General features: G+C 47.7%; 1 protein-coding gene across 1 annotated transcript; it reads left to right on the forward strand.

Annotated features, from left to right (window-relative positions):
• Nucleotides 1–293: 293 nt before the first annotated feature.
• On the forward strand, nucleotides 294–13,068 carry LOC144948344 (uncharacterized). The gene is made up of 10 exons (XM_078877772.1): nucleotides 294–432; nucleotides 2,669–3,148; nucleotides 3,608–3,662; nucleotides 4,415–4,448; nucleotides 5,219–5,366; nucleotides 5,470–5,584; nucleotides 6,163–6,296; nucleotides 8,398–8,493; nucleotides 9,905–10,909; nucleotides 13,012–13,068. The coding sequence occupies exons 2-10, from the start codon at nucleotides 2,894–2,896 to the stop codon at nucleotides 13,066–13,068; spliced, it is 1,899 nt and encodes a 632-aa protein (XP_078733898.1). The 5' UTR covers nucleotides 294–432; nucleotides 2,669–2,893.
• Nucleotides 13,069–17,865: the final 4,797 nt, after the last annotated feature.

Raw genomic sequence — 17,865 nt, forward strand, 5'->3', positions numbered from 1 at the left:
TGACGTCATCCGAGTTTCATGCACAATTTCCTGAGGTGACGTCAGAAACGTGATGACGTAATACACGCTCTAATCACAATATTTAAACGAGGAATCCGATGAGCCAAACAGCTATTTTTCAATGATATCCAGTGATATCAATGTTCGGTATCCTCAGTGTAAATAATCTATGAATTGATTATCGCACGTGTTAAACACGACGTGATGACGTCACTCAACAAAGGAGCCTGGCCAACCTTTGCGTGATGACGTTGCACTCAATGAAAAAGCCAGACGGGTCATGCGTGATGACGTCATCACGCACGTCCGAAGCCTCCGTCTTGCCTAGCGTGAGGCGATTGTTGGATCCGCGAGTTACACGCCGAGGAAAGTCTCGTGTTGATGTTGTTATTTTGATAATTACATTCTCTGCGAGCCAACCCGAGACGCCTTGTGAGTATTCAAGAGACGTTTTAAATAAAGTCGCTACAAGCACTCTGGGTGCCGTTAAAAATCGAATTCCCCCGAAACCCCACGGGGGCCTAAGGTCGCTCACTCCTCGCGTGCCACGGGGGGTGGTGGTGGGGGCGGGGGGGGTGGTGGGGGGTTGTGGGGGGGGCCGGGCGGGTTGTGGGGGGGGGGCCGGGCGGGTTGTGGGGGGGGGCCGGGTGGGTTGTGGGGGGGGGGGTTGTGGGGGGGGCCGGGCGGGTTGTGGGGGGGGGGGTTGTGGGGGGGGGGCCGGGCGGGTTGTGGGGGGGGCCGGGCGGGTTGTGGGGGGGGGCCGGGCGGGTTGTGGGGGGGGGGGCCGGGTGGGTTGTGGGGGGGGGGTTGTGGGGGGGGCCGGGCGGGTTGTGGGGGGGCGGGCGGGTTGTGGGGGGGGGGGGCCGGGCGGGTTGTGGGGGGGGGCCGGGCGGGTGTTGGGGGGGGGGGGGCGGGCGGGTTGTGGGGGGGGGTTGTGTGGGGGCCGGGCAGGTTGTGGGGGGGGCCGTGCCGGGCGGGTTGTGGGGGGGGGGTTGTGGGGGGGGCGGGCGGGTTGTGCGGGGGGGGGTTGTGGGGGGGGGGGCGGGTTGTGTGGGGGATTTGTGGGGGTGGGGCGGGCGGGTTGTGGGGGGGTTGTTGGTGGGGGGTTGTGGGGGGGGCCGGCCGGGTTGGGGGGGGGGTATCCGGCTCGCAGGGTGCTCCACAAGTCCCGTGACCCCAATTGTATTCTCCAAAGCGTAATACATTTTACGTTAAGATGAGCCGTGAATATGAAAAACATGTTCAGGGTCAATAAAATGTTACAATTTTTTTTACTTTGTCAGGTAAGGCCCCACTGAGCTAGTTTTTAGAAGCGACCTGGACATCACAAATGATATCCCAACGAAGTTGGCGGCGTATCAGCATCCCCGGTGTGAACATTTATAGCAGCAGCAGCAGCCAAATCCTCTGAACGCGTCGTGACGTCGATTCTAAACGTGGAGGGTAAAACCGGAGAAAAATCCACGCGAGAGAGAGAGACACCGCAGACTCCACATATACAGCAGCAGCGGGCGTCAGGGTCGGGATTGAACCCACGACCTCCTGTACATCAGGCGAAGGAGTTCACATCTAGCCACCGCGGCGCCCTTAACTATTAGTACGCACGCAAAAATCTATCAAAACTTGACCCCCTCCCCCCCTCCCTGTACGCACGCATTCTTTTTACACCCCCCCCCCCGAATCCTATAGAACGGTCGATATTTAATCCACGCAGAAACGATCAAGGATTAATACTCTGGCTATTTCGGTAAAGTCACGTAGGTATACATGTGGGTCACTGTACCGTATCTCTGTGGATCTTTGTGGGTCTCATGGTTGGCTTGATGGTCCCCTTCGTTTTGCTTGCATGGCCACAATGGCACTCCTGTGGTTTTTTCTGAAATGTTCCATCTATGGCCTACTGATGGTTAGTTACACAAGTCTACTAGTGATGAACAGCCATGCATAAATATTGCCCTGGGTGTAAGGCGGTTAATTGGCCAGGGGAGATTATTTTGTGAAAAGGTCGGATATCTGACATGAAGGACAGACGATTATATTTTTTTTGTTGAGTCATCACTGAATGTTCATTTGCCCCCTTTGCAACACATACATTTAAGATGAAACAAATACCTGTCGATTTCTGTGTGTGTATGTTTATTGAAGCCCTTTTGTCAAGACACAGATAGTTCTCAACGCAGTGTTGTTTCAAGCGTTTAGCCACGCACCAATTGTACATTTTTTAACTCACCTTTGAGCAATTCTCATTTAAAATCAGCAATTAGATTAACGGCATTTCACTTGAGACAATCTCATGCATCATAAATTCGAATAAAAATCCAGGGTCAGTTGTATCTAATTTCTAAATTTGGTTGAGAATTGCGCTTCAACTTACCGGTGATCTGCAACAATAGATAATAAATGGCGTGTTAAACGCTTGTACACATGGCGGTTGAATTTGTTTGGCTGTGTCGGTTGACGGATCGTACTAGCAACTCAAATTTGACCAGATAATTAGGTGGCTTCATTAAAAAAATATTCTATGAATCGTAATAAGGTTAAGGAATAATTGTGTTCTGTTTGTGTATAGGTCTGGTAATTTATAAACATAATCGTTAGTTTCCTTATATTTCTATGAAACCGTGTTGCAGTGGCCTGTGTGAGCTTGAAGTTTGCTTTCTGTTCACAGCTTCTTGAGACCGCTGTGAGCTCGACAAGCAGACGGGCGTGTGGCGTGCTGTCTCGGCAATGCACCAAACCTCACCGCGCATCAGCGTCCAGTTTGCTGAACACAGCGCCTTCAACAAACAGCGGGAGGGTGGACCGACACTCCATCTCATCTCGTTGACCGTGCTTTGAGGGGTTGTGTGTGTGCGACCTTCAAAGTCACCTAATCGTAGATCGGTCGACTAGCATGGAGCATTCCGCTGAGCAGAAGGACAGCGGCGATCAAAAGAGCTCCGCTTCTCAAGTCCTGGGCTCATCCGCAGCCAACGCCCTTGACCTGGAGATGGCCATGTGGGATTACGAAGCGCAATGGGACATGCCCGGTACCACGGGCTTCCAGACCGATTCCTTGAGCCTGAAGAGAAAATGCGTAAATACTGACAAGGAAGACCCAGCGGCGACACCGTCGAAAAAACTGAAGGATGACGCCAATGCTAATCAGGTACCTCGTGACACTTTTCGTGCTGTACGACCAAGCGGCGCCGTGGCCGTGCCGAGCCGCTTTGGCACGGCTTGAGGCGCCAGGTGGTTTTTCCACAGCACAAGCCGGGCTGTGCCACTGACGTCGCACACATTTGCCGAGTCGAGACGCGCGTAGATGACTCGGTGGCGCAGTGTCCTTGCGGCGTACTGAATGGACATCACCCGCAGCAATGAACGTGTCAATTTTCTGTCCAGAGTCGTCGAATTGGCCTAATTCCTTGGAGCCTTCAGCCAATAGTGGAAGAGCCCCCAAACACACTAAAAAAAAAAGTCCTTTTATCGGCAGCGAAAGATGTTGGGGTTAGTTGACTGCCGATAGGGATTTGAGTGCATACATTTGCGACGTAATTGTTATTTCAACACAATGTGTGAACGTTCGACGAGGTTGTCTTTCGAGCTCTATCTTGTTTTCTTGCAGGATTTCTTTGTGAACCTTTGGCCGGATGAACTGGAGTTAGACGTTTATCCCCCAGGTATGTGACATCTTACCTGAAGTAATAATAATATCTAAATTCAAGTTGTAAATAAGTTGCTATGAGCCATTACATTTAACATGCAAGCTTTTGTAACTGATATTATGATTCTTGCTGGATTTTTGTGGTCAAAAAACTGTGTCAGGGTGTTCAACACACATTGGTATTTCACTCACGCGCTCTGCGCCAAAAAGCAATTATGAATTACCCATTAAATGAGTACTTTGCAAAATGTTTTTAAGAGTAATTGACGACGTAGCTCTTTTATTGTATCGTAATTTTAGTTGTTCATGAACTTAATGTTGGTGTATAACTGACAATGTGCACGGCAAGCATCGTGCATCGTAAAGTTGCAGTGATAAGGAGGCTCGTGGCACGTTTATGTTTAGTGAACCACATTTATACGATGTTTTCGAAATCTTTAAGAGTACTGCATGTATAGTCCTGGAAGTTAACATTGATTTCATATCGGAGTGGGAAAATAATTGCGCAGCTGCACTGTTTGCTATTTGGATTGTCGCTTCCTTCAACCCCTGCTGAGTTGTTTTCAGTCTTGGTTTGGTTTCTCCAGGTGATAACCCAAGAGACCAGAATAAGCATCAGCTGCAAGAGTGACCTGGGGCATTGGTCTGCCTGTAGGGGGCAATGATTGCTATGTATACTGCCAATTGAGTGTATAAATGTTTGACCTATCTGCTGGAGGCAACGGATGTTCATCATTTAGTGTCCAACTTTCGTGTTTTGGATTACAGGGAGCGAAAAAAAGCGACACTGGGCAGAGGTTAGGTGAGTCTTTTATTTTACAATTTTTTGTTAGGGCGTTGTGCCCATGCAGACACGTGGACAGATTTCCATTTATCAAGATTTGACCCCTGGTGAGATGCACTGTCTTTCTTTGCGAAGGATGCCTGGTGACGTGTTCACTAGCGAGGCACACTCGTGGATGCTTCGCCTGTCTAAGCCTCACCTGTTGAGAAGTCACACCTGCATGACCCGCACCTGCGAGAGCCTCAACCTGTAAACGGTCTCACCTGTGTGTAGGCCTCGTGTTTGATGTAGTGACTTGGGGGCTCAGTTGATGGATCGTGCAACAATGCAGTAGACACCCGTCATTGTGTGTTGGAGGAATTTGTAGAGGTTTGCGGTTTGGGCCTTGCGTCCACCCTGGTTAATACCGCGAGTGTATTAACCGTGAATATGCGGTGTCTACTTCACAGTGGACGTTAAATGTATGATAAGGTTATTAAAAAAAAAGAGACCGTGTTGCGCCAGCATCACGTTCCAAATCTGTCGCATTTATGTCACAGTGATTCCCGTGACTGGGGTGAGTTTATCCACAGGACAAGCACGATTGACATCCCCAAAAGAGCGGTCCTTATTTTATTGACCCAGGAGGGATAATGGGTCGAGTCATTCCCCCCCCCCGCTCCAGATCAGGTTTTGAAATGTTAACCCACTGATTGGACTGCAAGCCGCTTGTTCTACCGCTAAGTCACCTGGCCGGGTGCCTTGTTGGTGTCATGTCATGTGACTGTGGCGGTGTCCCAAACCAACAGGAATCTCTTGTCGTGCCCGATGTGTCGATTCCGCACGACCGAAGAGGACGAGTTGGAGATGCACTTGAAGAGCAAGCCACACTGCGAGTCGATGAGGATCGTCGATGAATCCTTCGGCGAGAGCCCCATGGCCCTCCGTCTCCTCAGGGTAAATCGCATTGCCGTGTCGCATTGGATTGTAGGAGGGGTTAAGCATGTAATAGGGGGTTGGTGGTGCGTGTCCTCTTGTGACCGTCGCTCTTTTTCCGCAGGAATTGATGAAAGCTCGAAATGAGAAACGTAAGCAGAGGATGCGATTGAGGGAGGAGGGTGCCTGGGGAAGTACGATGGAACCGACCGTGAATATTCCCTGCGATCCTGATAAAGGTTTTTACGCCACCAGACTCCTGCACCCTTTGCGCGCGTGTCCGTCTGCACGGCTGCTTTCGCGATTGTGTAGTCTTGCGCTGCTGCCTACACGAGAGAGATGCTTTCTCCCACGTTCCCTTCACGCCACTGAGCTGCGGCCCACGTTCACGGGGCAGAGTTTGTTCCCCCGCTGTGCCGGCACACATCCGAGCCGCTGAGTTCGCTGCCTTGATTTAAAGACTCGCCCAAACCTGCACTCACCTTGTCGGTATTCACCAGTGACATTTCCTTTCATTCGCATTACGATGGATTAATGACCGAACGTTTCTTTTTTTGTTGTTGCTTGTTCAGCACCGTTGTAACGGCTTGCCGTTTTACGGCGCTGTAGGAATTGTCGTCATCATTATTGTTGTTATTGTGACTGAACCTACCATGTCACCCTGTCCAGGTTTTTTAGCCACGCGACGATTCACCGTGTACCAGATGAACCTTTATATTAACAAATCTCAATTGGCTCCCACTTGGTCATGAATTAATGACATGTGCGTAAGAGGGTGTATTTTTTAAGAAATGTGTCTTTTGCCCTGTTTTCACAGCACGGCTAAAATTGGATGATGATATGGAGGTTAAAGACATGATTCGGTGTCACGCCTGCAACACCTATTTGGTTAACGATTCTAAAATCCTGAATGAGCACATGGCTTCGAATACACACGTACTCCAGAAACAGGTGAGGCTAAATTGTCTTTCTTAAGTTTTAATACAGTAGCACTTACCGTATTTTACCAGATTATAAGACAAATATTAAAAGTATATATATTTGAAAGTAAATGTTGTGAACTCAGCCACTTTTTGCAATGCATATGTTAGTGGTGGGCAGGTGGTGTTATAATAATGTTTAGTTTCACACAGTGGCATTCGTGCAAATTTCATCTCACAATTGCTGAGGAACCACAGACGGGCTGGCAGGCAGCAGCCAGGCAGTGAGCAAGTGTTGCCAACAATTGTCCACGATCTGTGATCCTCTATATATTAAGATGTTTTCAACCAATTCGTGTAAATGCAAGTGGGAGGATACCGGAGCACCCAGAGTAAACCCAGTCGTGGGAGGGGGCAACACCATTCCATAAATAAATATTCTGATTCATAAAGAAAGTGACATGCGATATTAGTCTGCACTTTGCTGTACTGCCTTCTCCTGACAATCCAGGGTTTAGGGCACCTCTTTAACACCCACGGAAAGTGAGCTCCGGAACATTTGTGGGATTCACAAACCCTCGCCTCCACCGTGCTGGATTACAGGCAGTAATTGTAAAAAAATATGGAGTGACGAGGGGAGAGGGTGATGCGTTCGTCGTCACTAACACTGGGTGTGAAAGAGAGCCACGTGATATATGCGGCACCTCGAGAAAGAAGGGGGAGGCGAGTAACATGAGTGGGCTGACAGATTGACAGAAAAGCAGACAACCAGTGTCAACAATGGGCCCAACGCTCTGTGGTCCTATATCTGTATGTTTGGCCATCCCCATTAGTGAGGGTTTATACTTGTGGAAGGAAATCAGAGTACCCGTAGAAACCCTGCATGTGTGAGTGGGGTGTAACACTCAATCCCTGTACGGATGGGAATTATCCCACTTACTGTACTGCCATCCTGTTAGAAGGTAAAAGTGTACAAGATGGTGGTGAAGCCAATGCTGTTGTATGTGGCCGAGTGCTGGGGTACAAGAAAGAGGGAGGACTAAGTTATGGCAGTGACAGAGATGAGGATGTTGCGGTGGATGTTGGGTTTAACAAGGAAGGACAGGGTGAGAAATGAAGAAGTGAGAGGAAGACTCAAGGTGGTAGAAATTACAGAGAAGATGACGGAGAAAGGCTGGTGCAGTTCGGTCGTGTGGAGAGATAGCAGGACAATTATGTGGGTCAGAAGGTGTGGAAGGAAAGAGATCATTAGGAAGAAAGAAAAAGAGGTGGGGGGGGGGCTGTGGTGCGATCGGACACGGTGGCCCGAGGAGTGGAAAGAGAGCTGGCGCAGGACAGGGCAGTGTGGAGAAGGTTGGCAAGGACATTGGAACACCCCACTTGATGAGTGGGACAAACGCGTGGGAGACTACTGTACTGCCATCCTGTACTGCCATCCTGTACTGCCATCCTACCCTGGCAAGTCGGGAGATGGTGGCCTCGGTAGCGAGTGAGAAACGTGCACGTGTGCTGTTTCATGACTGAAAACAATTGCAGAAGTGAATTTTACACATGCACTGTCGTGATTAACATCATTGATAATATATATTTGGGTCAATTCACCACGTGAGTAAAAATGGCAATGTGTGTTGTGCACCCTACTCCACCTGGTACAGCCAAATAAATAAAGTTGTTACTCAAACAAACATGCCAATTTATTACTGCTACAGCACCACCGGTAATGTTGTTGGAGAGCGAGCCACAATGTTTAACAACTGGGTACGGATGTTTCACTGGTAGTTACAACCAGCATCATTTTCAGAATTGTTAAAATCTACAACATATCTGCGTTGTGCTGAAGCAATATTTGGCAGCGATACATGTCCACGTGATGAGCCACTTTGTTGAGCTTTATTTGTTGCCAGTTCGCTTGTGAAAAATAGCTAGATAGCTCAGTGGGCCTTACCTGCAATTTTTAAAAAAAAATAATAAATTGGCACGTTTGTTCACGTGACAACTTCATTTATTCGGTTGTCGGGTGGAGGGGGGATGTACAACACACTGGCTTTTTAGTCTCGCAGCCATCTCGGCCAAAAAATTAGTTATGAATCGATCGCAGTCGTGTTGAACTGAAACGCTGTTTTGTGTTTTAGAATTACTTGGAAGAAAGAAAAGAAGTTGCCATACACGCTGCCAAGTGCATCCTCTCCCAGCCGAAGAATATCCAATTGTTTGAGAAGTACAAAGAGGTTATCCATTTTACTCTTTCTATCATTATTATTATGATCATCATTCCATTGAAAATGGTTGACAATGTTGTCCACATGCTACCCCATTATTGCTATGATCTTCTTTGGGTCTTTCGGTAAAGTCACGTAGATATAAAAAAAAAAAATTGAAGTGAATAATAAATTTATAAAATAATAGGGAAATTATAAAATATTTAAATATCGTGACGTTTCGATCGCAACGTGACTTTATCGAAAGACCCAAAGAATATGAATTCCTGCAGTCACGAAAGCTTTAAGTATTGCTATGATCATTTATAACATTGCTAGCTAGCACTGTGGTTGTCCTCTACTGTTATGAATAATTGTTATTTTACCTAAAGTACATATGAATACATTTTGTTATGCCATGACAGGCCTTCTTAAAACCCTGCACTTTTGCTAATCAACACTTTTTTTTTACTTTGTGAAAGCGTTTAAACTCTTGCGTTATGTTGATAACGGTAACTGGTCCATGATTAATACTAATTGCATGCCTTAACCCCAGGAATCCTCGGTAAATCTCAGTACTATTTAATTTTAAATTAAGGTTCTGTACAGAGGTGTTTTGGTCAATTTATTTTTAAAGCGTTGCTTTGCATGTTGGAGTAAACAGCAGTAAGACCCCTTGCATTACAAGGGGAAGAACACTCAAAAGTCCACACAGAAGTGTCCGTGAGATCATTTGATGATATCCCCCCAGCCGAGTCGAGTAAAACTTAATGGGCTTTACTCGGGGAAATACATTTTTGATTCGGAGACTTCAGATTCATTTTGCCAGTCCGCATTCCCTGACCATGTCACAGCCCAGAGAATTTTGGATTTTCGGATTTTCTCAAATCTGCATGATCCACCAAACGTCACCTTGAAATAACTTGGTAACTAATTACACAATAAAGTTGTAATAACAGGGCTTGGAATACTAAAAACTAGTCTTGTGGGGTGGTGATGTGGCTCAGCAGTAGCGCCTTTGCAGATTTTCGCAGAGGTTCGCAGTTCAGATCCAGCAGGCCGCCCTGGTTATTACTGCCAGTGTGTAATAACCATAAAATACCCATTTGCTTCACAGTAGACCTTAAAGATCCCGTGACATTCAAATAGAGCAGGTTATTGTGTGCCAGCATCATGGTCCAAATTGACCAAATTCGAAAAAAAAATACCTGTGAATTACTCAGTTGGGAATGCCACACAGCAACATTGCCCGCTACTGTGAAACTACTGCGGACTGTATCTGAAACATGGCACCATTGCGCTACATGAATAGCACGAATGCCAAACTTCCTATCTCATTTCCATTATTGATGCGAAACCGCTCGATTGATTGCAGAGTGTACAGAGCTGTTATTCGGGAACCAACATTGACCTTTCTGCGGATGCATTCTCTTGTTTAAAGGCCCTCTATGAGAAAGAGATGGAACAGATGAAGAGGGAAGAGGAGGAACTCTTGCGGAAATTTAAAGAGAGCGTCGGAGCGAGTGTCGAGTCGAGCAAGGCCCAGTCGGGCGCCCTGCAGGCAGCAGAGAGAGCGCCGGAGGGCCCCAAACGGGCTGGACTGGCAAGCAAACCGGCCGGCAACACGAAGGTGGTGGCTCAGAAGGGCAAGAAAGCGATCGCCGAAGCGGGCAGCGCGGTGGGAGTGGTCACCAAGAAAGCGGTTAATGTCGCTGCCAAGACAGCCATGGGCACACGTAAGGCTGTTCCACCAGTCAAGGCTGGTGCACCAGTCAAGGCTGCTGCACCAGTCAAGGCTGCTGCACCAGTCAAGGCTGCTGCACCAGTCAAGGCTGTTACACCACCTAAGGCTGCTGCACCACCTAAGGCTGCTGTTCCACCAGTCAAGGCTGTTCCACCAGTCAAGGCTGCTGCACCAGTCAAGGCTGCTGCACCAGTCAAGGCTGTTCCACCACCTAAGGCTGTTGCAACAGGAAAGGCTGTTGCCCGAGTCAAGGCTGTTGGAGCAGTTCAGGCTGTTGCACCACCTAAGGCTGTTGTTGCAACAGGAAAGGCTGTTGTTGCAACACCTAAGCCTGTTGCAACACCTAAGGCTGTTGTTGCAACACCTAAGGCTGCTGTTGCAACACCTCAGGCTGCTGTTGCAACACCTAAGCCTGTTGTTGCAACACCTAAGGCTGTTGTTGCAACACCTAAGGCTGTTGTTGCAACACCTAAGGCTGCTGTTGCAACACCTAAGGCTGTTGCAACACCTAAGGCTGCTGTTGCAACACCTAAGGCTGTTGTTGCAACACCTAAGGCTGTTGTTGCAACACCTCAGGCTGTTGTTGCAACACCTAAGGCTGTTGTTGCAACACCTAAGGCTGTGGTTGCAACACATCAGGCTGTTGTTGCAACACCTCAGGCTGTTGTTGCAACACCTCAGGCTGTTGTTGCAACACCTCAGGCTGTTGTTGCAACACCTCAGGCTGTTGTTGCAACACCTAAGGCTGTTGTTGCAACACCTAAGGCTGTTGTTGCAACACCTCAGGCTGTTGTTGCAACACCTAAGCCTGTTGTTGCAACACCTCAGCCTGTTGTTGCAACACCTCAGGCTGTTGTTGCAACACCTCAGGCTGTTGTTGCAAAACCTCAGGCTGTTGTTGCAACACCTCAGGCTGTTGTTGCAACACCTCAGGCTGTTGTTGCAACACCTCAGCCTGTTGTTGCAACACCTCAGCCTGTTGTTGCAACACCTCAGCCTGTTGTTGCAACACCTCAGCCTGTTGTTGCAACACCTCAGCCTGTTGTTGCAACACCTCAGCCTGTTGTTGCAACACCTCAGGCTGTTGTTGCAACACCTCAGGCTGTTGTTGCAACACCTCAGGCTGTTGTTGCAACACCTCAGGCTGTTGCAACAGGAGGTGTAATTGTTGCAATGGGTAAGGCTACAGGTGTAACTGTAGCAGCAGACACGGCTGCTGGAGCAGGCAAGGCTGTTGCAACAGGAGGCAAGGCTAAGAATAAATCGGGAAGGGCGGTTAAAAAGATTGGTAAGGTTGGAGAACAAAGTAGAAATGTAGCGAAGATAAGCGGAGCAGAAGGGCCATGTTTGGATAAATCTGCCGATGGGGTTAAAGTCGCCAACGAGGCAGCGGAGATTACCGGCAATACTTTGGGAAACCTTGCTCAGTCAACTGGTAAGGTCGGTACGATGACCAAGGATGCGATAGAAAACTTACCTGCGCCCCTTGAAGAAACTGGCAAAGTGGATCCTGACACTGAGAAGGTGGCCAGCGTATCTGGTGAGAAGGGTGGTGTGCTTGTCGTTGAGTGTGGCAAAGCAGTTGAAGAAACTAGCATCACTACTGAGGGTGCGAGTGAAGCTCTTAAAAATGATGTCAAAGAGATGGATTTGACTGAAGGAGCCTGCTGTCCACTTGAAGAGATGAGCAAAAGTGAAAATCTGAGCAAGGCTGTGGAAACAAATCCTAAATATGAAGAACCTGCAGATTTGGTTGAAGAAATGGACACTGGAGAAGCTGGTAGCACATGTAATGAAGATGAAGATTCTTCCAAGTTAATTGAGGGAACAGACAAGACTGGGGAGGCCCGAGAGACAATTGGAAAACCCAGCAGCACAAGAGAATTGGTGGAGTCGGTAAAAGAAGGCGACGCTTCTACTGGAGATTCTGGAGAATTGGTGGAGGCGGTAAAAGAAAGTGACGCATCTTCTGGAGACTCTGGAAAATCGGTGGAGGCGGTAAAAGGAAGCGACGCATCTACTGGAGACTCTGGAGAATTGGTGGAGGCGGTAAAAGGAAGCGACGCATCTACTGGAGACTCTGGAGAATTGGTGGAGGCGGTAAAAGGAAGCGATGGCTCCGGAGGAGGTGAGAGAGCGATTGAGTCTGCCAAAGAAGAAAGCTACGTGGCTGAGCTCAGCCAGGACGTGGGGAAGGCGGAGGGGACCCTGGTGAGGTCCGTCAGGGGGAAGAGGGGCAGGACAGCACAGGGGCGAGGGAAGAAGGGCAGGAGGAACACTCATCCCTCTTAAACACATTCCTGCGGAGGGAGCTGGTAGGAACGTTGGGTTGCTCGGTCAACGGCGGCGTGGTGTATTCCGCAAATATGGCCGACTGTGAGAGCGGGCACAAGCCGGCGTGAGTAGGCTAAACGTTGAGTTTTATAAGGGCACCACAGGGTGACCAGCCCCTCCCCACCCAGCCCAACCCCTCCCCACCCAGCTCTTCCCCACCCTCCAGAGGTCGCAAACAGGTTTTGATTCCTTACCCGTACCCGGCCGCACCAGGGTCGCAAACGGGTACCCGGCCGGGTACGGGTAGCCAGGTAGGGTACGGGTATCGGTTACCCGGTTGCAACCTCTGCCATCCTCCCCTCCCCACCCAGCCCCTCCCCACCCTCCCCTCCAATTTTTGGATGCACGATGGGACGGTGGAACCAGGTGGTTCCTATCAGTAAGATAATCTAATTGAAGAGCCCTAATATAATCAGAACATATATTTAGACTGGAGAGATCGGATGAGCTTTGCATCTCTTTTCCCCCAGATGTCTAATCAGGGCGGGTCAGGGATAGAGTTGTTCTGTACCACAGGCCACCTGTGAGTTGCAAGAGAAAGCGAGATGTATAATTGAAATCATATTTCTCTACCAGCAAAGAGAACTCCTGTACATGCATTGTCTTGAGTGGTACATTGTTACAAATGTAACGACACCGACACACGTTGTACTCGGAGCCCTTTATTCGACACAGCACCAACATGAGGCCCGGCTTCTTGCTTGTTGGTTGGAGCTCGTACTCTCTCCCCAACGTCCTCGCTGCTTTAGCTCTTCCCTTTTATCCCTCTTGAGCCCCTTCTCTCAAAACGTCTCTCATTGTCTTTTTTTCCAGCCAATCACCGTCCTCCTCCCTTAACGGTTCTCAACCGTCGCTTCCCGCCTTTTTCAGTTTGAACCTCTCCTCCAATCCCTTCAAACCTTGCCTCCCGGCCAATCACCATTGAGGCCTCTGCACCAATAGGAGGCCGTGCCCTACTTCCTGGAAGTCTGGCTGCATATTTGCTTTGGGCGAGTGCTCTCGAATTTCGGTCATTACACAAAGCTGACATGTTGTACTTCATGTGAAATTACTAATGGTATAAACAGCAGATGTGGTTACGGATAATTAATTTTGGTGTTTATGGATGTGCTCTGAATAAATGATTATTAATACAGTTTCTGGTGACTTGTTATTGTACAACTATCAGGAACCCGCGGAAGTTCTGTGGAAAAATGGCGACTGTGTACATTTTACAAGTTTGTATTTATATTTACGACATTTGAATATTTTGGTATCTTAATGAAAACTTTTCAATCACTGACCCACCAGCGTCGCGTGACGTCATCTCCCCTCACCATCTACATCTCCAACCCCTTACATCGCCCCACCCTTGCGTGGCGTCATCCTTTCACATCACTCGCTTCGCATTACGTCATGCACGTCTCAACGTCATCATTGCTCTCCAACTCAGAGCAGTGTCGTGTGACGTTCGCTCCACCGTAGGGATCGTGACGTCATAGCGCGCATTTTCCCCCAATGCGTCCCGTGACGTCATCCCCCCCTCAGCCTCACCCCAAACTGGTGAGCGTAGCGAGTGGTGACGATAAATGAGAAGTGAATTGATCACAACCGATGATGCTGCATCTTGATAATTAACATTCCTGCGGAGGGAGCTGGTAGGAACATTGGGTTGCTCGGTCAATGGCCAGGGTCAACGGCGGCGTGGTGTATTCCTCAATTACGCCCGACTGTGAGGACAGGCACAAGCCGGCGTGAGTAGGTTAAACGTTGAGTTGTTTCAGGGCACCACGGGGTGACCAGCCCCTCCCCACCCTCTCCACCCAGCCCCACCCCATTTTTGGATGCACGACGGACGAACACAATAATCCCCTGTGGGCTGGTGGAACCAGGTGGTTCCTACCAGTATCAATCTCCAGTCCCTCCAGAAAAACGCGGAGTTTTTTGGTGATTGTTGCAGGCAAAAATCGTTGATTATGCGGCACGTTTTCTTAAAAAATGCGATGGAATATGCGGGATATTTATGCAATTTTATGCGATTAAATTGCGGGAACTTGCAAAAATTGCGGGAACTTGCAAAAACTGCGGTTTGATGAAAAAGAGAAAAAAAAGTGATTCCCCCAACACCCTATTCACTAGGCTACTACTTTAATGTAAAGAGTCATTTCTTATTACTTCCTATGATAAGCAAGCATACTACATCACAGAAAGTGCTGGGAATATTTAAGTTCTCATCTTGTTTTATTTCAGACCTTAAACAGATGGCTCAAACTTACAAAACATTGAGTCGAACAAGTTCTGTAGCTTTACAAAATGAATATGCTACAACTTCTGTAAAAATGAATAAATAAAATATTAAAAAATAAAATGTGTGCTTCCTGTTTTACAGAGGTAGCTATACAAAACAGACATCTTCTGTTAAAATAAGTGTTTTCAGTGCACAGTAACGTAAGCAATACAGTAACAGTACAGTCTTACAGTAATGTAAATTTACATACTACTAACAAAAAAGTGCAATCTTACAACTGTAAAGTTGCATAAACTCCTGAATAAAACTAACTACGTAGCCTCTAACACTGGCCAATCATTCACCATCCTCATCCTCCATCCCCTCTCCCTCAGTGTCCATCTCCTCCCCCTCCACCATCTCCTCCCTCTCAAATGCTCCACTGCGGACTCGTTGGTTATGGTAAAGGAAGACCAAGGCTTTGAGGTTTTGGTTGGTAGTTGATCTTCGGTTAGACAACACTAGTTTGTAGATGCTGTTGCTGCGTTCAGCATCAGCTGAGTTTGAGACAGCATCTTTGTACCGCTTGGCCAAGGAACTCAGCACAGGAAGTCTCTCCTGTAGGCCATCCCAAAACATCCAAATCCACCACGCTGAATGGTGCAGCTCTGAGTGCTGCTGGACCAAGAGTCTTGAAGTAAGAATCAAATTCATCACCCTGCACTTCAGTGAAACCTGGAATGGCCTTGTAGCTTGCTACGGGGTCATCTAGAAATGCAATGTGGCGAGGGTCAAACACCCTAACCTCCTGGAGAAACTCAATGGCCGGCTGCCCATGTGACATGTATTTGGTGAGCTTTTCTTCAGCGTTTTCATATGCCTGACCAACTGTGCAGAGGATCTGTGTCTTTGTGGTGTAAGGTAAGTTAAACCCTTCAAAGTATTCGGCACACGCCTCATACTGCAGCTCTTTGTTGGCAGCAAAGACCACCTGCAGATCCTCCAGATAAGTGAAGATCTTTGTGGTCACAGGACGTCTGCTCTGGAAGATATCGAGAAGACTTAGGAAGCGTTTGCACTTGTCAGCCATGATGTTGATCTGGACATTCAGGGACTGAGCTAGGTCTTGGTCTTGAAACATCTCGTGGAGTCTCTCCACAGACTGTGGAGCACTTCTGCTACACACCTATAAAAACACAAATAGAAAGAAAGGAATTAGGTCAAACATACAATATGTTCAATGCAATGAATTTTTTTACTTTGATCTTACTAAACTATTCATGTTTGTATGTGCAAAGGGGGTTAACTGATGAAGAAAAGGAAGTGTTAATTGTATTGAGGAATTATGTGAAGGAAGTTTTTACCTCGATTTCCATCTCTATGAACTCCTTGTACAGTCCAAAGTGCTGTGCGTGGTACTGCACTGCAGAGAACCAGGAGTTCCAGCGTGTTGCACAGGGGTTTGGAGGCATGACCGCCTTTTTTCTAGGCAGCTTGTTTGACAAGAAGCAGAGGTATCTTCTCTTGCGTGATCCAGCATTGAAGAACATCTGGGAGAAACTTAGCATGAAGCTGTTCAACTGAACAAAAGGTTTGCGGAAGGCATTGCCAATGAGATTCATTATGTGTGCCATGCATGTGATGTGTATCGAGTTGGGGAACAACGACTGCAGAGCTGCTGTGAATGCCTTCTTCATGTAGGCTGCATTATCAGTGTCGAACCCAATCACATCCTCGTTGTTAATGCTGTATTCTTGAAGGCACCTTACGACAGACATGGATACAGTGGAATGATTGCATTGCTCAAGGAAAACAGTATCTGCAAGGTAGGCCAAGATCCTCCCAGAATGATCCTTCTCAAGTGGTGCAAGGAGGATATTCAGGACACATCTCCCCTCGACATCTGGAGTCTCATCAAATATCACAGTAAGAGGTTTTCTGGCAAGAAGTGTCTTCAGCTCCTCTTTTTCCTTCTCATATACTGCTCCCAAGTACATATCTTGAAGCTGGTGAAACCCTGGAATGGCGCCGCCATTGATGACTTTCTCATTCAGAAATTTCCTCAGTGCAGGGTGGTCAGTCTTAGACAGTGGGATGTTGATGGCAGTGCAGGTGGCAACCCAGGTTTCACAAATCTACAAACAGAAAAATACTTTTGTATCATTGGGCTGTATTACACACACACACAAAGTCCAGTGTAACCTACAGAAAACTGCTGTATAAAACTGAATCATTTACAGTAAGCCTTTCACAGAACAGTAGTGTTTCTGCAAATAAAACATAATTCTTTCATGCCAAAATCAATCATCTTGCATGGGAAATTACACTACTGTTAGTCTATCTAACCCTAACGTTAACTTACATCCACACACAACATACTTGGAAATCTCATTCACACACACCTCTCTCTGTTTCAATTTAACTATCAGCCTTTTCATAATTTTACACGCTTTAATCTAATAGGCTACTGACCTTGATTCTTTCAGCCCTAGCAACTGTTTTGGAAGTTGACGCCTCGGTGTAGGTGAGCTGCTTCATCTTGGCTGATTCCGCTGCTGCTTTAACCATCCTCGAATGTTTGTCGGTTGCAAAGTGACTGTCCAGCGTCGACTTCCGCCTGTGGTCCAACACGCAGTTGCACGGAGTGCAAAATAATTTGCCCCCACTGTCATGTAACACACTGGGAAACTGCTTTGCGCGGTCTTTTGCGCTTATGTTTGTTGGCAAATGAGAAAGATTTGCGGGCTTCATCATGGTTTCATTGGCATCGCGGGGTTTGCAGCTTTTCAATGATGTCGCGTAATGAGTGACGTCACTTCATAACGTTCCCATGGCAACAGGGGAAATGGCTGCGCTTGTGTGAAGTAAACGCAACATTTTTCAACTTTCTGCTAAGATATATGTGACTTTTTGCAACGAAAATGCGGGGATTATGAAATCATGCAAGCCCGCATATTTTGCGCGCGGAAATCTGCAATTTATGCGGCGAAAGTGCAGCGTATTTGAAAAAACGCGCCCCCCGCATAAATATGCGGACTTTGGCTGATTTTGCATGGAATCATGCGATCGCATAATCGCGTTTTTCTGGAGGGACTGAATCTCATTGATATTTCTGTCT

Source organism: Lampetra fluviatilis, chromosome 49, assembly GCF_964198595.1.
Source record: "Lampetra fluviatilis chromosome 49, kcLamFluv1.1, whole genome shotgun sequence".
In the NCBI taxonomy this organism is placed as follows: Eukaryota; Metazoa; Chordata; class Hyperoartia; order Petromyzontiformes; family Petromyzontidae; genus Lampetra; species Lampetra fluviatilis.

Bases quoted from the DNA above. Each gene is read 5' to 3' on its own strand.
- LOC144948344 (XM_078877772.1), top strand. From the start codon at position 2,894: ATGGAGCATTCCGCTGAGCAGAAGGACAGCGGCGATCAAAAGAGCTCC. The intron at 3,663-4,414 runs GTATGTGACATC...TTTGGATTACAG, and splicing joins GTTAGACGTTTATCCCCCAG to GGAGCGAAAAAAAGCGACAC. The intron at 5,367-5,469 runs GTAAATCGCATT...CTTTTTCCGCAG, and splicing joins TGGCCCTCCGTCTCCTCAGG to GAATTGATGAAAGCTCGAAA.